We start from the raw sequence: 25045 nt of genomic DNA on the forward strand, positions 1-25045 counted from the left end.
TTACAGAAAGAAATTGTTGGAAAAGATCTTTTAAGAACAGAGATGCCAGCAAGGAAACACCATTTTTAGAACAGAACATGATGAGATCTGATGATCTGGGTTCTGTCTTCATTATCTGACATAGTTAATGACAATGCACTCACAAATCGCTTGGCTGAAAATACGATTTTAAATCCCTGCACAGAAAACTGTCTCCCTATTCTCATACACCAGTAAAAACAGAGAAGAATCTATTGAGGGAGTGTTTATAAGTAAAAAGATAAGAGCAGGAGTTAAAATATAACTCCCTTCTGCTTTCCCCTTTTCTTGCCTTAGATCTGTGTGTTAGAAGGCGACAGAAATAAAGGGGGAACCCCAGGTGTCCAGCAACCACCAAGCGCTAACACGTTTTTGTTTTGTTTTGTTTTGTTTTGTTTTGTTTTGTTTTAAAGCAACTAAGGAAAAACACTCCCCAAAGCAAGCCACGACTCCCTCTCTGTGAATTGTCTGTGGATCCCTAAGTCAGGTCCGGTTTGGGTACCACTCGGCAGGGGTTCCCCTCCTCTTCTCCCCACAGGCCCCGCGGGCGGGATGTGACAGGGGCTGTGGGTCCCGGGGTGCCAAGGAGGAGACGCCCGCCCGCCCCAGGAGGGGAGGCGGCTCTGGCCTCGGAGCCGCCCCCTCCCGCCTCCGGAGAACAAACGGGATATTCAGCAGTGGCCTGTGGCTGCCAGAGCAACTCCTCTGGGGAAATTAAGCGTCAAGTCAGCCAGCACCGTAATCGCCTTTAAAAGGGCCCCACCCGCCTGCTGCGCACACCCGGATACCTGGGCTGCCCCGCGGCTGCGTGCGTGCGTGCGTGTGAGAGAGTGAGAGAGAGGAGAGAGAGGGGGCGGGGAAGCGAGCTGGGGCGTGTGCGGCGTGCGAGCCAGTGTTTCTGCCCGTGTGCCGGAGGGTGAGCCTGGGGGGGGTGCGACCCGGTGTGTGTACCGGCGGGCGCGCCGGGGTGGGAGCGAGCCGCGCGCGTCTACACCGGCCATGAGGGGCGCGGGCGCCTGGGCCGCGCTCTGCCTGCTGCTGGCCGCGGCCGCGCAGCTCTCGCGGCAGCAGCCCCCGGAGAGGTAACGCGACCCCCGCCCGGGCTCCCTCTCTCCCCGCCTCCCTCCCGCTCTCCTGCAGCCTCGCCCGCGGTTCTCCTCCAGCCGCGTCGGGGCGCCCGGGGACGCAGCGCGCCACCCCGCGCTCACCCGGGCTCCGGCGTCCGCTGCCCCCGCGCGGGCTGCCCCAGCGCTCGGCCGCGCGCCCCCAGCTCGGCCTGCCCGGGGCCCCCGCCGCTGGCCGCCCCCCCCCGGGGGGGGGGGGGAGGCGGCCCGGCCCCCCCCCCCCCCCCCCCCAGTGCTTCTGCGGGCGGAGGGAGGCACGAGGGCCCAAATCTGTGGACTTTGCTTCTTAGTTGTTTTCCCCGGCCGGGACGCTTGGCCCAGAGACGGAAAGCCTAGGGGAAAACCCGAGTGGCGCGGCGCGCAGGGAGCCGCTCCCGGAAAGTTAACTCTTCGCCAGCCTCCGCCAGAGCTTCCAGACCGCCCAGGACCTGGGCTGGGGGACCCGCCCCGTGGCCACCTTTGGCATCTCCTCTTCCACCTCCATCACCAGCAGCCTCCCTTTATAAATGGGGGGCTCTGCCCATGGTCAATGACTTTCAGAAAAGGGGAGGAGAAGTAGGCATCTCTCTACATCTAGGAAATGAAAACTTTCTTGTATTAATCAATTGCTTGTCTGTCTTTAAAACCATGTACCTCACCTAGCTCTCACCTTCTCTCACTCACCTCCACTCCCCAGTTAAATTTTCTATTTACCATTTTCCTATAAGCTCTTATCACTACGCGGAGCATTTGATTGCTTATGGATGGATGGATAAATAGATGTTGTGTTATTAGGATAGAGATAGATGGCAACTGGACTGAATGTTTTATCGGACTGTAATTATTCTAAGAGCTAGCAAGTATTTCAAATCCCTTATATGGTGCAAACATTTATTAATCAATATTAACTTTATCCATATTAAGAAGCTACAACCTTTCTGAAGTTGACATTAGATTGTTAGACCCAATTTCCAATTAAGTTTCCTCCTTTTATTTTCCCAGACCTGTTTTCACATGTGGCGGCATTTTTACTGGAGAGTCTGGATTTATTGGCAGCGAAGGTTTCCCTGGAGTGTACCCTCCAAATAGCAAATGTACTTGGAAAATCACAGTAAGCATTTTTTTAAGGGTATTCTCCTGGAAGTGGGTATTGGAAACAGTGGAAGGCTGCTGCATTTTTCCTCTGGTGTCAGGATTTGGGTAGGGGGCAAGTGCCTGAATAGTGAAATGTTGGATTTACCTCAACTATTTGGGAGATTTTTATTAATAGAACTAGTGGTGTCCTGCATTAGTGATTAGAAAGGGCACAAGATAACAGTTGAAGGAATAAATTCTTAAAGCAGATGTGTTTCTGAAAACCCATCCTGATTCAGTTGAGTTTCATGGATTCAAAATTAAGGCTGTTTTCAAAAGCTTGTTGTAATGACTTAGAATCCATTTGTTACCTGTGCCTTGCACAAATGTCTCCCAGTGGGGAATAGAATTTCAAAGGTAATGCTCATCACTAAGTACTTTATACCCACTATGGGTAAAAGGGAAGAGAAAAAGGGGAAAAAAAAATCGCACTTAATGTCCCTGACTTAAAACCACCACTAAAGGCAGTCTATGAATAGAGAATAATAATAATTGTGTGGTAGGGAGGGAAAGTCTAAATATCAAACAAAGGCTAATAAAATGCCCATGCTGGTTAGTAATGACATAGGTTATGCTGAGTCAAGAAGTCAGATTTCCAGACAGCCATCTGAAAAAAGGAGTGTAGATTTAGAATCAGCTAGATTGAGTCATCTTTCCAGTCAGTATGATAATGAGTCTTCTTCATTTTTTCATTGTTGGGAAGTTATTTGGTAATTGAACACATTGGTTTACTGAGAGCTTTATTCAGTCAGATTGTGCTACCCACTGATTATAATTTTTAAAAGTAGCTACCTTTCGCTGAACACTTACTGTGTATTAGACACTGCACCAAGTAGTTAACAAGCATAAACTCACCGAAACCTTGAAATCACTCTGAGAAAGTGACTATTACATCCCCATTTTATAGATGGGGAAGCTGAGGCCTAGAACAATTATGTAAATTGACTTGATCAGACGTTTGGTAAGACCAACTTTATGTAAAGTGAAACCTGTTTTGCAGTGAGGCATTCCCATCGACAGGCAAATATGAGGGGTCCCCCTCCTTAATATAAAGCTTGGCTCCTGTATGTTTGATCCTTGCCTATAAAATATTGACTATCTGATAAACTGGTACAGATTTCATTGTGCTATTGCAACACAGGGCCCAGGGAGAATAAGTCATAAAAAATAGCTTTGAAATATTGGTATTAGCATAAATGTGAAATAAGGCTTTGAAATAAACATGTAACTTGGTTTTCATATTATAGTTGTGTTTCAATAGTAATTTAATGGCTTTAAGTTATAAATGGTCCAAGGAAGTTAATGACTGAGAGGCATCATGTACGTAACAAGTAGAAATTCATGGTTGGCCGTATATTTAGGGTATTATGGGAATTGTTGGTGTGGCATCAAACTTTGATGGGTGAAGGGTGTCCAGTGAAAGTTTTCCTTGGTAAAGGAGTGTTATGTGTCAGGAGAGGCCTGACTGACTACCATATTCTTATGTGGGGGGGAGGGAAGTATAATGGATGTTCTATTTGGATGCAATATAAAGGTAAGGCATGTGGGCTCAGCAGTCAGACTTCCTGGATTCAAATTCTCATTCTATCACTCATAAACTGTGTGACCAGGATTCATCTTTTTTAAACCTCAGGACTGTTGTGAAGATAAAATGAGTTAGTACATGTAAAGCCCCTTGGCTCGGTGTTGGGGTTGTAATAAGTACTTAATAAATGTTAGCCATCACCATTATCATTTTCATTATCCTCATTATTGTTGGTATTGACTTCTCAATCCTTCAGACCCTTGGTCGAAATGGCAGATCACTGCTACCCCCTTACCTCACTGGCTAAGCTGGGCTTGGCATCAGCTCAAAACAACTCAGACTTTTATGGAACAATCTACTTTGTCATCTGTATCTAGGAAGAATTATTTCTGTGTTGGGTTCTCCTATAATCTTGCTGAAGAGATTCTGTGTGAGTCAGAACTAGGTCGGCTTCCAGGAACAGAGACCCAAAACAACAAGGGCTCTAACAGAAGTTTGGTTCTCTCTCACATAAGAGAATCTAGAGGTGGGCAATCCAAGATTGGTGTGGCAGCTTCAAGCCATTAGATACTCTGTATCTTTGTCTCCTCCTGCTTTGCCATACTCAGATGTGTGGTGGAGTTCCAGCCATCATGTTTACATTTCAGCCAACAAAAAGGAAGAAAAGAAGAGTGTATGTCCTCCCTTTAAGGACATTGTGCTTAATTACATGCAACTCGCTGCTTACATTTCATTGGCTAGTTCTTAGTTACACGGCCACTTCTTGCTGCAGGAAATCTGAGAAAGGAAGGCTTCATTTCAGGTGTCCGTGTGCTCTGCTAAAACCCAAAAGTCTTCTTTTGAGTAAAAGTTTTCTATCACCTGTGGAAAGAAGGGAAAACAGGCAGATGACAAGCAGTCTCTGTGACATATTTATTTGTGGTTTTCTCAGGTTGCCTGAAGTGATGTTCATGAAGTTGACTAACAAATACCAGCCTTTTTGGAAAAGAAAAAATATTTTTTCTTTTTTTAGAAAGTATAGGTAATGTAGAAGAAAGGACTACACAATTTGCTTTTCTAGTTAAAAGCTTAATAGTTGTCACTCTTAGCCAGTTGAGTTTATTCTATTCCAAGGGGCTGTGTCTTTTATGTTTGCATGAGTAGCCACCAAGAACTTCCAGAGAAGGCCAGCAAGTCCTCCTCATTATAATTACTGCCTCTGCTATTCACAAAGGCCATGGGTACTCTCAAGGTCTTAGTTTGACAACATTTTTATTTCTTTGTATTTCATAGGGAATAGCACTAACGCATTTGTAAAAGTCGTCTTCATTCTTCTTCACGGTCCTCTGGTTTGTCAGAGTAACAGAAGGGAACTCCCCAGCTCCCATAGATCCTTGGGGACATAAAAAGAGGAGAAGTGTGGTAGCCCTAAAGCTGGTGGCCCATTCAACAAATGTGTTTTGAGTGCTGGGTGCTATTTGGGTTATAGTAGCAAACTGAAGGCAACCAAACTCCTTACCCTCATGCAGCTAGCATTCTAGGTTGGAGAGATAGGCGATTAATGTTTAAATAAACAAAAAAGAAAATATGAAGTAGTGGTAAATGCATTATGAAAATAAAATAGATACTACTTCACTTCCATTAGGATGGCTATTATAAAAAAAAAATAGAAAATAACAAGTGTTGGCAAGATGTGGAGAAATTGGACCCCTTGTGTATTGGTGGTGGGAATGTAAAATGATGCAGCCTGCTGTGGAAAATATTTCTCAAGAAATTGAACATAAAGCAGAATCAGACCTATACATACAGAGAACAAATTGATATTTTCCAGAGGGGAGGGAAGTGGGGGATGGGCAAAATGGGTGAAGCGGAGTGGGAGATACAGACTTCTAGTTATGGAATGTGTAAGTCATGGGGATGAAAGTACAGCACAGGGAATATGGTCGATGGTATTGTAATAGTGTTGTGTGGTGACAGATGGTAGCTGCATAGCATAATGTATAGAGTTGTCCAGTCACTATGTTGTGCACCTGAAAGTAATGTAACCTTGTATATGTCAACTATAATTCAATAAAAAAGAAAAAGAAATTGAACATAGAATTACCATATTATCCAGCAATTCCACTTCTGGGTATATACCCCAAAGAAGTGAAAGCAGGGACTCGAGCGGATATTTATACATCCGTGTTCATGGCAGCATTATTTACAGTAGTCAAATAAACAAAACGTGGTATAGACATACAAAGGAACATTATTCAGCCTTTAAAAAGTAAGGGAATTCTGGGACACCTGAGTGGCTCAGTCGGTTGGGAGTCTGCCTTTGGCTCGGGTCATGATCTCAGGGTCCTGGGTTGGATCCCTGCATCATCGGGCTCCCTTCTCAGCGGGGAGTCTGCTGCTCCTTCTCCCTCTGGCCCTCCTCTGCTCATTCTCTCTCTCTCAAATAAATAAATAAAATCTTTAGAAAAAAAAAAAGTAAGGGAATTCTGACACATGCTCCAGTATGATGAACCGTGAAGACATTGTGCTGAGTGAAATAAACCATCACAAAAGAACAAATAGTGCATGATTCTATTTATATGAGGCACCTAGTGTAGTCAAATTCATAGAGACAGAAAGTAGAATGATGGTTGCCAGGGCCTGGGGGATGGGGAGTTAGTATTTAATGGGTAGAGAGTTTCACTATGGGAAGATGAAGAAGTTCGGAGATGGATGGTGGTGGTGACTGTTGCACAACTATGTGCAAAGGTCATTCTGGCTGCTCTCTAGAGGATGAGTTGTGGGGAGTTAAGAATGGAACAGGGAGACCAATTAGGAAGCTAATGTGGCATCGAGGAGAGAGAAGATGGTGGATTGGACAAGGCCAGTAACAAAGGAGATGAAGAAACATGGAATCTTTTGCCCAAAGCAGTTCTCTCAGCAGTTCTGAGTGCAGTTAGGATGTGGTGGCACCAGCCAAGAGGCTGGATACACCAGGCTTCGGATCCTTACTTGGTAGCTGCTCCAGATGGGGCTGAGCTCTGGTGTGGCCTCATCCAAGGCCGTCTATTAACGGCTTTCCCAAAGCGGAGGATCCAGTCCATTTTCCTACTCCTGCAGTTAGTAAACCAAGAATAGAGTTTCTACTGGGTGATTCAATATCACTTTTATTAAACATCACAGAGATGCGTTGGGGCTCCTGGGTGGCTCAGTCGGTTAAGCGTCTGCCTTCAGCTCAGGTCACGGTCTCAGGGTCCTGGGATCAAGCCCCGCTTTGGACTCTCTGCCCAGTGGGGAGTCTGCTTCTCCCTCTCCCTCTACCCCTCCCCTCTTGCACTCCCCCCACTAAATAAACAAATAAAATCTTTTGATAAAAAAGAGATCACAGAGGTGCCTCAAAATGGGAGTCTCAGAGTGGCCCTAAAATTCGAGTTCCTGTAGTTGGCAAGAAATATTCTGCCTCTCATTCCTTCCCTGCCTCTTATTCCATTCTTCCAGATTAGAGATGTGTTCCAAGCAAGGTGGCTTTCCTCACCAAATGGTTTTCCTTGAGCTGTCTGTCAGTAGGAGACCGAGAGTCTAATGTCAGTATCTGCATGCTTTGAGAAAGTTGAGCGCTAGTCGTCACAGCCAAACTTCCTAGCCAATTGTAATGGACTTTCTGGTATGGAAATACAGCCTATAGATTGGAAATTTAGATTTGTTCTTAAATTATAGTACTTTAAAATTTTCATAGCTATTTCTTGGACAGCTGCACTGTCTCATACACTATCTACATTGGCTACTTAATTGACTAAATTACAAATTCAGTGTCTCAGTCACATTAGCCATATTTCAAGTGCTCAGTAGCCACATGTAGATAGTGGCTATCATATTGGACAGTATATAATATGAATATTGCCATCAACACAAAAAGTTCCTTTGGACAGTGCTGTTCCAGAGAACTTTGAGGTTCATTTTACTCACGTAGAGATGTGATGAGGACATGGTGCTCCATGCTCCTTAGTTGTACTTCTGCTTTGCAAGTGGGGAAGCTGACCCTTGTTCTGTGTGGTGTTGAAATTGTGACTGGAACTCAAGCCTCTTGACTCAGCTTTATCTTTCTGGGTACAACTCTTGGTGACCTCAACTAGTCTTAGGTTTTACTAATTAATTTTGCTATGAAAAAAATACTTTGCTGAATATATTCTCAAAAATGTATGGTTAGAGATTAAAACAGAGAATTTGAGGGTGAAGAAATTGTTAAATATTTTGTAATCCATGATGAGGTTGAAGGTTTCTTAGTTTCCTATGAGAGTTGATTTTCGGAACTGGAATTTAAGGGGCATCTGTATAAAAAACCTCCTTGACATGGATGGTGGGGGCAGGAGTTAAGTATGATTTGAGAGCTAAGGTATGTATAATCCTTTGGAAAACAGTAGTTGATCTAAACAGGTTTGGAAGGACAGCAGGACTGGGTTGAGACAAAGGTTACCTGAATTGATTTAAGGATGAGAACCAGTAACTCCAGCTGTACCAAGCCCTGCAACAAGAAATGAACCTCCAAGTATTGACATAACACCCACCACCCAGACCTCTATCACAGTGGTCCTCCTTCTAGGTACATGTGTGTCCAATGGGACAAGGCTCTGCAGGAGACAGTAGATCTCTGAGATCCCTAAATGAAGGAGGAGAGAGTGGACCATCGTGAACAAGAACAGAGCCAGTGTGATGTAGTTCACTGCTGTGTTGCCAAGACAGATTCATGAAGAGCCCACCAGGTATGGTGCCAGGAGCTGGAGATAACACAGATGAATGTGTAGGACATGTGAACTTGGGGAGCTGCCTGGGAAGATGTGTTCCGCCCAGGCTCTGAGTGGCTGTGAGGTAAAGCTCAACGGGCACCTTGCCTTCTTGGCTCCACAGGCATCCCTGACACAGAGATCTCCATTCCATTAATGGTGTCGTTATAAATTCATTGCAAACATAGCAAATCACCAACACCTTTTCTGTTCCTTGGTCTTTTCATCCATAACTTGTTCATTTTATAATACCATGGTAGAATTACAGATTCATATTGATGGTCTGACACAATTTTTGAATGTAAAAAATAGGCATTAGTAGCAAAATAATATCTTCTGAAAGCCAACTATTCAGAGTTTGACTTGCGCTACCTATGTTATGGCCGGTTAAGTGGAACCAGCTGAATCTTTGTTTATAGCAACTATACAAGTTAGAAGAAACTGGAAGCCTAGAACTTTCTGGGAAATCTCCTTAAATAGGTACGTAGGAATTGTTATTTTAAATCAAAATTAAAACTAAATGTCACATCTGAATGTGTTGGGCAGTTGCTGTCATTAACAGAAACAGCAGTTGTTATGTAGATAAAGGTGAAGATGATATTGTGCTTGATATAAAGCTGGGCATGATTTAAAAAAAGTTTTTTTTTTTTGGAAGATTTTATTTATTTATTTGACAGAGACACGGCAAGAGAGGGAATACAAGCAGGGGGAGTGGGAGAGGGAGAAGCAGTCTCTGCACTGAGCAGGGAACCTGATGCAGGACTCGATCCCAGGACCCTGGGATCATGACCTGAGCCAAAGGCAGACGCTTAACGACTGAGCCACCCAAGTGCCCCTACAAAAATTTTTTAAAATGAGATACTTCATTTATGTTGCCCTGTTGTTACAGATCATTATTGAATTACAAAGTATTTATTATTTATATCTCTTCTTTATTCCTCCCCCCCAAATTTAAAGGTATTGAAATTAGAGAGGCAATTATTGAAGGTTTCAGTTATTATTTTCAGTAGAAATCTGGCTTGAGAAAAATCAGCAAACATTTGAGGAATTTAAAATTTGGCATTAGAGTTTCTTTTAACTCTGAACTAAATAATGTGGGAGGGTCAGAAAGTCACAGATCTTTGCCAGAAATGCGAGAACAATTATAGCAATGAATAGACTCACTCCCATTTAAACTGGAGGTGTGTGGCAAAATTTTCTTTAGCTAATTCATGCAGAAGATAAAAAAGCATAAATTATCACATGTTGAAGATCTTTGGGCTCCCAGGTAATGCATGTACTAACATTTTGATAACTATTCTTTCCTATTGAGCTGGAATTAAATATACTAGTTATTATATAGATTGTAGATATAAAATAATAATGTGTGGTTTTCAGCATACCTTCAAATATATTGTATCATTTTATTTCATTCCCATCCAATTCCGTGATGTCAGTGGGATACATATCAGATGCCCATTTTACAAGTAGGGAAACTGAGGTCTAAAGAACTCCTAATATTGTCATTCCTGCAAAGATATGAAAAGACTAGAGAATTTTTTGACCCATTGATACAAAGGCACTGTTACAGGCTTATTGAGCAAATAAATGACAATTCACTCAACGCTTATTGAGTATCTACTATTAGCTAAGCATTGGGTTGGGCCCAGGGGGTAAAAAGAAAAGGCATAGTTTCGGTCCTCAAGGAGTTTATAATCTGGTATGGAATAGTTAGACAAGAAAACCAGTAGCAGTTATGTGTGTAAATGACTGTGATGCTCACTGCAAGTCATAAATATTGATCATGTGGAATGAGTCTTAGTTACATTTTTAATTATTGAAGTTTTTATATTAAGTAAATGAAAATAATTATTGCCTCATGCAAAGAGTAAAAGATGTTATGACCCATTTTACATCTGTGCTACTCTTAAGACTTGAGAAATTGTTACTGTGTCCTTTGTTTGACATTCTTGGGCCGTTTTATAGCACCTGCCTTGATATTTCCAAATATGAGAATAAACAATTATATAAGGGCATTCCTGTACCATTGCCTTGGGGGTAATTGTGCCACTAATGTATGTGACAGTCATCATACTGAAATCCATCCTCCAAAAGCCTGATTAAGTTTAAATGGCATTCACATTTAAAGAAATGATACATTAAAAATGTGGTGGGGATATATATTTTCCCAAAAACGTTCATATGGCTTCATGAGAAGAAAGACAGCAGTGGTGGGGCATGGGGTTGTGTGAAAATTGAAACAAATAATGATATTCTACTAGGATCAGTGCTAGGTATATAATTTGAGAAAACAAATAGTGGATTTAGACAGGAACTCAACGTTTAAGTCACTTAATTATACCTAAGGGTATAGCGAGGGGTTCTAAAATTACTGTAACTATTATTTCCCTGGCATAACCACAGCAGGACAGATAGGGGAATGGAATTTTGGCTTTAAACACATATTTCCTGGCTTTAAACTACATGTAGGATTTAGAATTATATAGAGACTTAAATTCCGATCTTAACTATGAGGTTTTTTTAAACATACATATACATTTGTTGGACTAGACTTGGTTATTTCAGCTGCCTTGAATAGTAATTTAACCCCATGCTTGACTTAATATTATTTACATCTGACTCCTTAGTCAAGATGGGGATAATTAGCAGAATGTATGCATGCCCAAGCTTGAGGACCATATGAATGGGGTGAGAGCACTATAGCTGTTTTCTGTTTGTTTTTTTAATTGAGTATAATTCAGATACTTTGTGATTCTTAGGGCACTTAAACTGTCCCAATTAGGTTTCAGTTGATAAGACACTGGAAGAATTAAATAAAACCTGTTCCTTTCTCCCTTAAGTCCTCCTGGGAAGCAGGGAGAATACAAATCCTAAATAAATAAGCAAGTAGGTGACATTTTCCCATTGGGGCCTCAGTCCAGTTTTTCTAAACTTGTTTAGTTTTCTTCTTGTTTTTTAAGGACCTCTGCTGCTTGTTTTTGTTTTGTTTTTCTTGGTTCTTTCACATGAAAATCAAATACATTTTTATTGATTGAAAACCTAATGTTTTATAAATGCTCTTATTTGTACTGCCTGTATTTTTTGTGTGGGGGTGAAGCAGAAGCCTTAGAAAGGGCTTAATGAGAAGGGAAGAAAATGAGAAGCCAGGAAAACAGTCTTCATGTTTTTCTGAAGAAAATTCTCTTTAATAACATATTAATGATCAAAAAGTCATTCTTTCCTGAAACATCACTTTAATAATGGAGCACCAAAATAACACATTTAAAACCTCTGTGTTAAAAAGCAATATAAATGGAGAAGGCATTTAACAGAGGTAAAGCACCCAGAAAAGATTTTAAGGAAAATGTTATTAAAAAGACTGATGGAATTACTTTTATTCCTTGCCCACCTCCAGAATTCAATTTATGATGTGAAATTATGGGCAAATTAGAATCTTTCCATAAATTTGCAGATTCCTTAAAATCTATCATGTATTGACAATACAGAGAGAGAGAGAATTCTCATTTGTTGGTTGCTCCGTGCTGGAGCCCAGAGAAGCATTTAGGGGGCTCGTAATTCTCAAGGTTTCTCTTTTCTCCCCCACATTCTTCTGCTTAGGTAGGAAAGTGTTCTTGTGAACAGTTGCTGTCCCATGCTCCTGGCACAGTGAAGTTCTATATGTATGGATTATGGCTTCTTGATTCTACGAAAAATGTAATCACTACCTTCATCTTCCATAGTTGCACCTTATAATTTAGCAGTTTTAACAACAGTGGCAGCAGCTCTTTTGGGTATACTTGAATGTCTTACTCTAGGAACTTTGGAGAATAGAAGTGTTTTCTTCAGATATATTATTTGTTAGGTCGTGACAGTCAATCTGGCAAGTCTTTGGAAAACCAGTATAAACATCTAAAAATAAATGGAACACCCACAGAAGAGTAGGGAGTTGGAATTAAACCAGCACACGCTCTGCCACTAAATATCACCTCTCTTTCATCACCTTACCCCCAAGACACTCCTGAGCACTGTACATAATAAAATAGTGTTTCCCAAAATGTGGAGGGAGGTCAGAGATGGGCTGTTCCGTGGATGAGGCTGACAAGAAGGGCGCAGGGAAGCCAGTGGGGGATATTATTGTTGCTTACTGTTCCTAGAAATGAATTGATAGGAGTCTGATTGCTAGACACAGACTTTCTAAAAGCCCTAGGCTACGATTGAAAAAAATCATAATTTATTAATTCATTAAAACCATTTTTAAAGTACCTACCAGAGACCAGGTGCTGGGTTGGGCCCAGAGACGGCAATGAAAAGAAAACCACATCCCTGAATAGGACAGGAGGAGATAAGGAGGCTCTTCCTAGTCAGGGAGATGTCCCTCAGAAGAATGACAGTGACACAGGGTGACAAGGTTCACGGTTAAGGGTTGTAAACATGACTAGAAGAATGGATATTGGAGAGTCATACTGACATACTATTGAGCCGTTTACTAGTATGTGATGCAGTTTCCAGAACTTTCCAAAGTTGGTTATTATGGTCAGACCTGCCTTGTAGGGGTTATGTGAGGCTCGAAGGAGATAGTAGATGAAAGGTCCTTGGCTTGGTGCTTGATACAAGCATGCACTCATAAACTGTGGTGGTAGTGATTATTTTTTTTAACCTCTCTTCTAGGGCTGTAATAAGGCATAAAAGGGTGGTGTTTGTGTAGAACTTGTCTACAGGCCAGTGCATTTCAAGCTGGATGGTAATCCCTTTGGGGCATGGCTAGCTCCCATTGGAAATACCCGCTCCTACTCACTATGTCCTTTCTTCATTTAAAATATGATCTTTCATAAGACTTTGTCCACAGAAGTACTTCCAAACCTTCCCTGCTTCTCCTCAAGCCATGTCCCCTCAACCAAATACCTCCCACCCCAGCACCATCCAAGAGTGCCCCTTAACTTTTGAAACTAGGATGTTTAGAAACAGAGAAAGGATTGTCAGTTAAAAATTGAGAATAATTTCCTATCTTTAGAGATAGGGACTTCACCTCTGGAGCCTCAAATCACCAGAACAGTCCCCACTAGTCACACAAATAGAGGAATGAATTTATTCACTTATTCCTGACAGAGACACCTCATGATAGAGTGGTTAAGAGTGTGTAATTCCTGGAGTCAGACTGCCTGTGTTCAAATTCCAGCTCTGCTATTGTGGTGTAAGTCCTTAAAGATGACCCCCCAGTACCACACCTCCTGGTATTTATGCCTTTTTCTAGTACCCCCAAATATTGAATCTGGGCTGGCCCTATGAAACAAATAGAGTGGGGCAGAAGTGACATGCATGACTTTGGGGCCAGGGCATAAGAAGTCTTTTTTTTTTTTTTTTTTAAGATTTTATTTATTTATTTGAGAGAGAGAGAATGAGAGACAGCATGAGAGGGAGGAGGGTCAGAGGGAGAAGCAGACTCCCTGCCGAGCAGGGAGCCCGATGCGGGACTCGATGCTGGGACTCCAGGATCATGACCTGAGCCGAAGGCAGTGGCTTAACCAACTGAGCCACCCAGGCGCCCCAGGGCATAAGAAGTCTTAAAGCTTTTGCCTTAGTCTCAAAACATGCACTCTGGGGGAAGCTAGCTACCTCACATGTAAGGACTGTGAGGAAACCCAAGCCAACCATGTAGAGAGACTTCATGATGGGGGGATGGCAGAGAGGGAGAGAGAGAGAGGGAAAGAAAAATGCCTAGACAGGACCCAGTTATTCCAGTCTTCCCAGCTGAGGTGCTAGACATGGGCGTAAAGAAGTCATCTTGGACAACCAGTCCAGTTAAGCCTTCAGATGACTTAAGCCCTAACTGATAACTGATGATAATTATAGGAGATAACTCAAGCCAGAAACCACCCAGCTGAGGCCGGTAAACTCACAGAACCATAAGAAATAAGAGTACATTGTTTTAAGCCACTGAGTTCTGGGGTGGTTTTTTTAGGCAGCAGTAGGTTACCAAAACAGTTACTTACTAGCTCTGTGGCCTTGAGTTTGTTAGTTAACCTCTCTGTACCCCATTTTCCTCATGTGTAAAATGTGGCTAATGATATTCCCTACCTCATAGGATCACTTTGGGTATTTAGTTACTGAACGTATGGTATTAAGGTGACTTCCTAGAGAAAGAACCAGGAAAGTAAATATCCTGACCCAAGTCCCTTTCCTATTTTCAATTCCTGTTGTGCTTCCCACAAGCAACTGGAGGACAGTTGTTGATGCATTCATTCAGGTCAACTACCCAGGAAGGAGAGTAAAGTGGAAATGGGAGGAGAATGGATCTGGAGAGGCAAATAGAAGCCATTGGACACAGGGAGCCTATATCAGGGTTCTCCAGAGAAACAGAACCAGTAGGAGATGTAGATGCATATACATGCAGGCATGTGCACATACAAACATCTACATGTGTCCTTATAAATACATTTGCACAAATCATAGACATTCACATGTATATATACATACATACTTAAAGAGATTTGTTTCAAGGAATAGGCTTATGCAGTTGTGATGGTTCACCAGTCCAAAATTTGCAGGGAACGTGTCAGGCGGGAGCCGATGCTACAGTCTTGAGGCAGAATTTCTTTTTCCTCGGAGATACCTCAGTTTTGCTCTTAAGTCCATTCAACTGATTAGATGAGGCCCACCCACATTATCAGAGAGTCTCCTTGAAGTGAGCTGATTGTAGATGTTAACACATTTATCAAATACCTTCCCGGCAATACCTAGATTGGTGTTCGAATAACCACCTCAACCAAGTGGACGTGTGAAACTAACCATCACAGAGCTACTGCAGGTTTGGAGCAGGGGAGTGACAAGGGTTTCCCTGGATGCTGTGTGGAGAACAGAGATTGGGGTGCAGGAGTGACAGTAGTGAGACTAATGAGGAGGCTGTTGCTGTAATGTAGATGAGGGAGGATGATGGCTTGAACCAGCATGGGAGCCGTGGAGGTGGTGAGGGCTAGTCAGTTTCCAGATATTTAAAATAGAGCCAGGAAGGCTGATGGACAGAGTGTGAGGTGGAAGAAAAAGAGGAACCAAGGATGGCCTCACAGTTACCGGCCTCTGTAAACCAGAAGGATGGAGGTACAATCCATCAGCTGTGACAGGGAGGCCAGCGTAAAGCAGATTCAGTGGGGGAGGTCAGATGTTATTTTGACATGTTAAGCTGAGGTGTACATCAGATCTCACAGCAAAGTGCCATTCCAAATACTACGTATCCAGCAGAGAAACCAGGTGGCAGGTAACCATGTACTCCCTATTCTTGAATTAGTGCTTTAGGAAGTAACAAAAAGTAGAAACATGATCAGATGGCAGCGGCTGAGCCCGTCTTTAAAGCATGAGGTTCACGAAACTGGGTGCAGACATGACTATGTTTAGACGTGGTGGCAGCTGAAGATAAAGGTGCTTTTTGAAATGAAAAATGGTAGATAGTAAAACAAACAGTGTTTCACTTCACTGGTAATGCCAGTAAAGGCATTTCTTCTATTTCAAATACACCTGCTCTGGTGTATTAGAGTAGTAAATCCTGTTTCTTGCTAGCCTAGACTATTACTCGGAGCCAAAATGTCACTATTTTACATTGAAAGTAAGGTATTGGAATCTTTGGAGATTGAACCGTTTTACAAAGGGTTTGGTTGCTTGAGACGTTGGCATACTCCCAACACTGGATGTTTTTCCTCACTTTTTAGAAAAATCAATCAATAACTTATTATTGGGCATATTTTCAAGCCACACCTAAATGTTGGAGCAGAACATGAAAAATACTTTCTAGAGCTGAATGTTATCAAACACAGAATCAGGAATCCATTCACTGCTATTGCCCAGATTGAAACAGTTAGCTTTCTAGGTCTTGAGTGTGGTATGTCCGTCAACCTGACATTTTACAGAATGCTGCAGTTTATAATGAGAAATCACCTCATTATTCTGGGTCCTAATTTGATTTGAGTACCCAGAACTATCTAACAAAGCCAGCAAATACTTGCTGCCGTTCTCGACATCCTATTATTCTTAGTTACTGGATTTTCTAACTTGTAGTGGTAAGAATAAAAAATCAAACTGACTGCCTTTGAGACTAGTACCAAATGTATTGGCATACTTTACGATCATCTCTCTTATGTGAAAATAGTATTAATTGTAAGATAGTAAATTAATTTTAGGCTTTTTTTTTTTTTAAAGATTTTACTTATTTGAGAGAGAGCGAGAGAGAGCAAGAGGGAGAGCACAAGTGGGGGGAGGGGCAGAGGCAGAGGGAGAAGCGGACTCCCCGCCGAGCAGGGAGCCCGACCCCTGGATCATGACCTGAGCTGAAGGCAGATACTTAACCGACTGAGCCACCCAGGTGCCCCTTAATTTTAAGCTTTTAGAAACAGACCTTAAATTGACAAACTATGTATATTCCCAATATCCATTAAATGGTCCATGGACGCAAAAGTTGGAGGAGCACTCTTCTAAACAATGCTTTCCTTAAGAGCAGATGCCACAGTTATCTTTGTCCTCTCCTTAGAGCCCAGCACATGACCTGACACATAGTAGGTACTTGATAAATATTTGATTAATTTATTGAAAAAAATTGGATTGCCTTTCTGGGAAAAAAAGAATTATCATTGTTCCCTTGTGGTCCTGGCCCCACTCTTAAGGAACTTAGATGCATTTGTCAAGAGTTTACAAGCCATTGCTTTCTGAGTTTTACCAGTGACAGGTTTTCGTACCAGTCACAAGTTTTCATCAACGTTCTAATTCAGTTTTCTCACCTATGTCAGGTATTTTTCTGAGCAGAGACCAAGAACCACAAGTCACAACCCTCCATGACAATACAGCTTTAGCTCCTTTGGGAAACTTTCAAATTACCCACTGATACTTTCTACATTTATTTGTATATGGAGTGGCTGTTATTTCTAATTAAGGATATAGTTGATATTAACAAGACGGGATAAATTGGGTGTGGCATGTAAAAACTTGCAGGATTTTTATGATAGGTCACAGGGTGATGGAGGATGACTGGATTTCATAGTAATTTGTTATGCAGATTCATATCAATTTCAGATTTTCCCAAATGGCAAGTTTCAAGTTTGCATGATGATGTGGATGGCACTTAGCTAGTAGCTTTGCTGTGATAGATAATACTTGTAATTTTAGCCAGCATTTACTGAGCATTAAATAAGTGGCAAGCACTGTTCTAAATGTAGTAAATTGATAGATACATGTTTACACCACCTGCACGGCACTCTGTATTTCGGCTTGTTTTAGTTTGGGTTTTTTTTTTTTTTTTAGGTATACTTTACATATAATGCACGAACCTTAAATTTGCAATTCAATGTACTTGACAAATTCAAACACCTGTCTAAATGACACCTGTATCAGAATAAACATTTTCAGCACCCAGAACCTTCCCTCTTACTCCTTTCCAGCCAATTTCCCATCCCTCCAAAAGGCAAGTAGCATCGATTAGTTTTTCCTATTCTGGAACTTCATAAAAATGGAATAAGATGGAATGTACTCTTTTTCTTCATAGTTTACTCAGTATAATGTTTTTTGATTTATCCATATTGTTGTGTTAGTAGTTTGTTCCTTTTATTGCTAATTACTATTTTATTATATGAATACACAATTTGTTTATCCATTCTCCTGTTGATGGACATTTGTGCTTTTTTCAAATTTGGGCTACTATGAATAAAGCTGCTATGAACCTTCTTGTGCAGGCTTTTTATGCATATATGTTTTCTTTTCTTCTGGATGCATACCTGGGAATGGAATTGCTGAGTCATGGGATAGGTATATGTTTAACTTTATAAGAAACTGCCAGATCAATTTCCAAAGTGATGACCATTTTACCCTCCCACCAGCAATGGTAGAAAGTTGGGTTTGCTTTACATTCTGGCATTTGGTATCATCAGTCGTTCCCAATTTTAGCTATTCTGGTGGGTGTGTAGTTAATGTCTTATGGTGATTCTAGTTTGCATTTCCCTAGTGGCTACTGAGGTTAACCGCTTTCTGTGTGCATATTGGTCTGTCTTTGTGACGTGTCTGTTCAATTCTTTTGCCCATGTTTTTTATTGGATTATTTGTCTTTTATCATTAAACTGTAGGAGTTGTTTATTCCGAGTATAAGTTCCTTGTCAGATAAATGTATTGCAAATATTTTCTTCCCATATGTGGTTTACCTACTCATTTTGTTAACAGTATCTTTAGATGAGCAGAAATTTAAAAAATTTGTGAAGTCCAATTGATCAGTTTTTACTCTTGCAATTAGTGCTTTCTTGCTGTCCAGGATTGTAACGTATTCTATATTTTCTTCTAGAAGTTTCATAGGTTTAGGATTACATTTATGTCTGTGATCCGTCTCAAATGAATTAGTGTATGGTGTGAGGTGGGAGTCAAGATTCATATTTTTCTGTGTGGATGTCCAGGTTTTGCAACATCCTTTGTTGAAAAGACTGTCCTTTTACCCATTGAAGGGCTTTGCCACGTTTGCCAAAAATTGATTGAACATATAAGTGTGGCTCTATTTCTGGACTATCTATTCTACACCATTGATCTATTTGCCTTTCTTGACTGTTTTGCCATTGCTCACAGAAGTCTTTTGAACATCATATTATGGTGATAACAAACAAATTAAGTGAACCACATTTTTAAAAAGAGAAAAATGAGCCTTAGATTAAGCAATATTAACATATCCACATTTTCATTCTTCCTTCCCAGTCACACAGATTATTCTAAGCTGTCCATACTTCAGTTTCATTTTGCTAATATTATTGTTGACCCTTGAACAATGCAAGTTTGAGTTGCATGGGTCCATTTATAAGTGGATTTTTTTTGATAAATACAGTACAGTACTGGAAATGTATTTTCCTTATGATTTTCTTAGCACTTTCTTTTCTCTAGCTTTATTGTAAGAGAATGGTAAATAATACATATAACATGCAAAACATGCGTTAATCGACTTTTTATGTTTTTGATAAGGCTTTCATTCAATAGTAGGGCCATTAGTAGTTAAGTTTCAGGGAGTTAAAAGTTATATGTGGATTTTCAACTGCACGGGGAGTTGGCATCCCCACCCCCCACATTCAACTCTGTATCATGAGTTAACATGCTAATTACATAATTTTTTTTTTGTAGTTATTTCTAAAACTTTCCTGTATGTTTTAACTGTTGCTTTTTCATACTGTCCTCTGCAAAGTAGCAAGAGGCCTCCCATCCTTAGCCGGGTATTGTTTCTTTTTATACTTCGTAGAACTGTTGCTGTGGAGAAATTAAAGTGATAAGCCCATGTTCCTAACCAATGGATTCTTTAAGAGGTGCGGTTTTCAGCTCACTATTATTTTGTGTAGAGTAACTTCATCAAACAAGCTTGTTAGAGGGGCCTCGCCTCTCCCTTTTGGCTTAAAATGGATATATGAAGCCAGATTTTGCAGTGTGACTTAGATGCTTATTTTTATTTCGAGTCAAGTTTTGATGCTTTTCTTTGTACTTTAAAAGTGTTTTAGGATTGACGATTTAAAAAACAGCCAAAAGGTTTGAACAGACATTTCACCAAAGAAGATATACGAGTGGCCAATAAGCACATGAAGAGATATTCACTCATTAGGGAAATGCAACCCGAAGCACAATGAGATACTGCTTCACCTCCACTAGGATGACCATAAAACAACAACAACAGCAACAATAACATAATAACAAGGGTTGTTGAGGATGTGGAGAAATTATAACTCTTGTACACTAATGGTAGGAGTGTAAACTAGTGTAGCCACTTAGGAAAACAGACTCTTAAAGTTAAACATTTACCATATGACCCAGCAATTGCACTCTTAGGTGCAAAAAGAATGAAAACATGCATCCACATAAAAGTCTGCACAAAGGTGTTCACAAAAGCATCATTAATAATAGCCAGAAAGTAGATACTTCTCAAATATCCATCAACTGATAAATGGATAAATAATAGTGGTATATCCATATAATGAAATACTAATTATCCATACAAAGGAATGAAGCACTAATTAGCACTACAATATGGATGAACTTGGAAGACCCTATGCTAAATGAAAGAAGCCAGATGCAAAAGACCACAGATGATATGATTCCATTTGTAGAAATGTCCAGGAAAAGGAATCTGTACAGACAGAAAGTCTGATTTGTTGTTGTCTGAGGCTGGGGGTGGGAATGAGGACTGACTGTGAATGGACATGAGGGATCTTTTTGGAGTGATGGAAGTGTTTGAAAATTGGATTGTAATGATGCTTGCCCAACTCTAAAAATTTACTAAAAATCATCAAAATGTATGTTTAAAATTAGTGTGTTGTATGGTCTGTAAATGTTACCATGATGAAGGGTTTTTGTTAAGATATTTATTTATTTATTTATAGAGAGCAGGAGTAGGGGGAGGGGCAGAGGGAGAGAGAGAATCTCAAGCAGACTCCACTCTGAGCACGGAGCCCTATGCGGGGCTTGATTCCATGGCCCTGAGATCATGACCTGAGCTGAAATTAAGAGTCAGATACTTTAACCAACGAGCCACCCAGGCGCCCTGAAAGGTGTTTTTTTGTTTCGTTGTTTTGTTTTGAAGTGTTTTAGGATTGAAAAATTCTGTTCTGAATGGGGTCTGGGATTTTAAGGAAACATCAAGACCCTGCCTGAGACACATGGCCAAGTGGGGGACGAGAACAGAGAACCGCTGTGTTGGCATTACAGGACTCTCAGTTCTAAGAATCATCTCCTTGAATTGAAAAACCACAAGATAATGTCCCCCCTTCAACATGAGCCATCACTCCGGGCAGCTGAGGGCTTTGAGGAAAGGGGGCTTGGTGAAACTTGGATTTTCTTATTTTATGAGCAACCCCAAGATTTGCAGTTGAAGAAACGAGGACAGACAGGACCTCCACGGACCACGGAGGAAGTGCCAGGCATGTTTGAACATAATTACCTCTACCTCGCCGAAACTTTTCAAGCCATCTGTGCCAGTTACCTGCATTCTGGACTAGTGAGTTCGTTCTGAGCCTCTCCGATTTACTCTTTCCTACCCACTAGTGTCTTCTTTTTTATGATTTGTCCTAAATGTGTTGTTGTCACAGAACATTTAATTTAAATGTCACACCATCCGAGTAAAATGACTCGCTGTCTTTTCTCTTGCTGACTAAACTCTCCTCTGGGAATCCAGAGGTTTTTCTTAAATAGAACGATAGGTGCCCCCCAGGCCCCCTGTTTTTTCATTTCATTTACTTTTTTTTTTTTTTTTAATGCTTTTCTTGGGGTGGTCTGAGTGGAGGAGAATTTGTAAACAAAGTTCACTAGGTTGTTGGTAGGTTTGGGACTGGAGAGGTGGCAATAATGAAGGTGCCTCCTTTGTTTATGCTCCTAACCACCATCTGCAGCCGGGCCCTTTGGGTTGTGGCTTCTGGCATCTCTGAGCCCTTCACACATCCTCTTTCTCTCTTACCCTCTCCTTGTGGCTCCACATTTGTGAGGCATCTGGCTATGGTAAGAGTCTTCTGTGGCCTCAGACTGTTTTCTCTTGTAAAAGTTTTTCCATGTCCTCTTTGCTGACAGACCTACACCTTTTAAAATCTTCCTTCCTCAAACCATCATTCTAACTGCCTTTTGATACTGAAATACGTACCTCTAATATCTTAAACTTGACCTATTCAAAACCAAACTTATTACACCCTCTGTCCTTCCACAGTACCTTTCTCTAAAATAAAACAACATGAAACCTCTCTCTCCTCACTGCCTTCCTAGTGTGGGTGGTGCCTGTGGGGCTTGAAACCTTGAGGTCGGTGTCGACGAGGCTTCTCTTACCGGCTACCACTCGTCCCATCTCCAGCACTTAAGTGAACCTGACTTCCCCTTGCAAATGCCCACTGTGAAATTAAAACAATGAGATCTCATTTTTTTTTGCCTACCTGATTAATCACTATTGACAGCGTCCGTGTAGTTGAGGGTGTGAAAAATGGCAATGTGAATTAATTCAGCTTTTCTTGGGAGTACGCTGTTTTATAATCTAAAATGCCTATATTCCTTGACTTAGCAAATCCATTTCTAGGAATTTATTCCACAGAAATATTCCCTTAAACAGAGGACAGTTTATATAATTGTGTTCATTATTTATATTAATGAAAAGTTAGAAACATACTAAATGTAGAAAAAGATGTGATTGTTCCTATAAATTATGGTACAGGTGTACATTAGAATAGCATAAAGTCATTAAAAATGGTAATATAGCTGTCTTGCAGTTCTTTTGTATCCTCTGGCATCTGGCATAATTGTTGGTGTTTACAGATGCTTAATAGAATCTAGCTTTTATTTTTTAAATATGCTCATATATAATTTTATAATGTTACACCTTATATACTCTTATAAATAACCTAAGAATATAGTCTTACATCATTTTTTTAAACATTTTATTAATTTATTTGACAGCGGGAGAGAGAGCGAGGGAAAGCACGGGCAGAGGGAGCGACAGAGGGAGAGGGAGAGGGAGAAGCAGGCTCCCCACTGAGCAGGGAGCCCGATGTGGGACTCCATCCCAGGACCCTGGGATCCTGACCTGAGCTGAGGGCAGACGCCTAACCGACTGAGCCACCCAGGTGTCCCATGTTATATCATTCTTATTACTTCTTAATAAAAATCAGTTTAGTGACTTCTGGTTAAGCATGGTGGGTTAAACACACGTGTTTCTTTCTTTTTTTTTTTTTAAAGATTTTATTTATTTATTTGACAGAAACAGCGAAAGAGGGAATACAAGCAGGGGGAGTGGGAGAAGGAGAAGCAGGCTCCCTGCTGAGCAGGGAGCCCAGTGCGGGGCTCGATCCCAGAACCCCGGGACCATGCCCCTAGCCGAAGGCAGACACTTAATGACTGAGCCACCCAGGGGCCCCACATGTATTTATTTCTGCCCTTTCTCAAAATCCCACAAAAATTACAGTAAGGAAATGAAAAAGTTTAAACCCACAAAGACAAAGGGAACTGGAATGGAATTAACAGTAGATGAGCGATACCAACAAAATTTCAGAAGATAAAGCAGATGGTCAGTGGTAACTGAGTTAGCAAAGGAGAGAGAATGAAAAGCAGTGTCTGCCAGGGGGGAGGGGCTGTACCAATGAGAAGCAGGCTCATTCGTGCCCCAGAATCCCTGCAAGGCTCAGAAATTGGAGGCACCAGATTTCCTGGAAGGCAGCAGAGCAGGTGGGGTTGGAGTTATGATTAGAAACCTTTTAAGAGCAATTAGCCTTCCAGGTTCCCTCCTCTACTCCAGGCAGCAAGGGGGCCGGCTCCCTTCCCATCATGGCTGGGCTTGTTCTCGGGGAACCAGAGGGGCTCCAGACTTGGGAACTGTAAAGCCAGCAGATGGGGCCGGGCCGAGGTGTGGCAGTGAAAACAGGTAATGAAATTGAGTCTACATCCTGAACGGTGAGGCCCTCCCAACCTCCTCACTTTCTGCTCCTCCCAAGAAAACTGCAGCAAGGTTTTAACCTTCGGGCAAGGTATTGAAGGATTTTTGAGAAAACCAACAGCCCTAGAGATAAGGCCTCCAAACAATGGCAATAGGGAGACAGGGGAAAAGCCGGCCTGTCCCCAATCACATTACAGTGGCAAGCCCTGTCATAGAGCTTTCAGTCAGCCTCACCTCAGCTCTGAATATGAATAGTCAAGTGTTACTGGACATTTGAGGAAAGCCTCTTACATGAAGAGGTGGAGCCCCAAACAGGAAAAAAACAAAAAACAAGGAAACAGAGACAATACAGAGGGCAGAAGAAAATTCCAAAATATTATTATCCTTAGAGAGCTCAGAAGAGGTATAGGGCATGTAAAATAAAAGAGAATGCCAAAAAACAAACAAACAAACAAACACATTATCAACTATTAATAGCCAAACTAGGGAGAGACCCCAAATGTCCATCAGCTGATGAATAGATAAAGAAGATGTGGTGTATTACTCAGTGTATTACTAAAGAAGATATGAGTATTACTCAGCCATAAAAAGAATGGAATCCTGCCATTTGCAACCATGTGGATGGAGCTAGAGTGTATTATTCTAAGTGAAATAAGTCAGTCAGAGAAAAGACAAATATGATTTCACTCATGTGGAATTTAAGAAACAAAACAGATGAACATTTGGGAGGGGAAAAAAGAGAGGGGGAAACAAATCATGAGAGACTTAACTATGAAGAACAAACAGGGTGATGGAGGAAGGTGGGTGGGGGATGGGCTAGATGGGGATTGGGTATTAAAGAGAGCACTTGTTAGGAAGAGCACTGGGTGTTGTACGTAAGTGATGAATCACTGAATTCTACTCCTGAAACCAATATTGCACTGTATGTTAACTAATTAGAATTAAATTAAGATTTGAAGAAATAAAAAAAGAAACAAGAAAAACACAATTAGAAATTAATAACTTGATGGTGGAAATGAAAAAAATTTATAAAAGTACTGGAAGATAAACTTGAAGAAAACACCTCAGAAAGTAGAACAAAAGAAGACATGAACTATTATAGAGGAAAGATAAGAAAATTAGAGGGGGAGCACCTGGGTGGCTCAGTTGGTTA

General features: G+C 41.3%; 1 protein-coding gene across 1 annotated transcript in view; it reads left to right on the forward strand.

Moving 5' to 3' along the window:
• The first annotated feature begins 945 nt into the window (after window positions 1–945).
• Window positions 946–25045, forward strand: part of PCOLCE2 (procollagen C-endopeptidase enhancer 2) — a 71476-nt gene continuing 47376 nt past the window's right edge. The window contains exons 1-2 of the mRNA XM_032408532.1: window positions 946–1100; window positions 2124–2232. Of these exons, the coding sequence (XP_032264423.1) occupies window positions 1018–1100; window positions 2124–2232 (192 nt within the window). The 5' untranslated portion in view covers window positions 946–1017. The remainder of the gene's footprint in view (window positions 1101–2123; window positions 2233–25045) is intronic.

This window comes from Phoca vitulina, unplaced genomic scaffold (genome assembly GCF_004348235.1).
Source record: "Phoca vitulina isolate PV1807 unplaced genomic scaffold, GSC_HSeal_1.0 scaffold10, whole genome shotgun sequence".
In the NCBI taxonomy this organism is placed as follows: domain Eukaryota; kingdom Metazoa; phylum Chordata; class Mammalia; order Carnivora; family Phocidae; genus Phoca; species Phoca vitulina.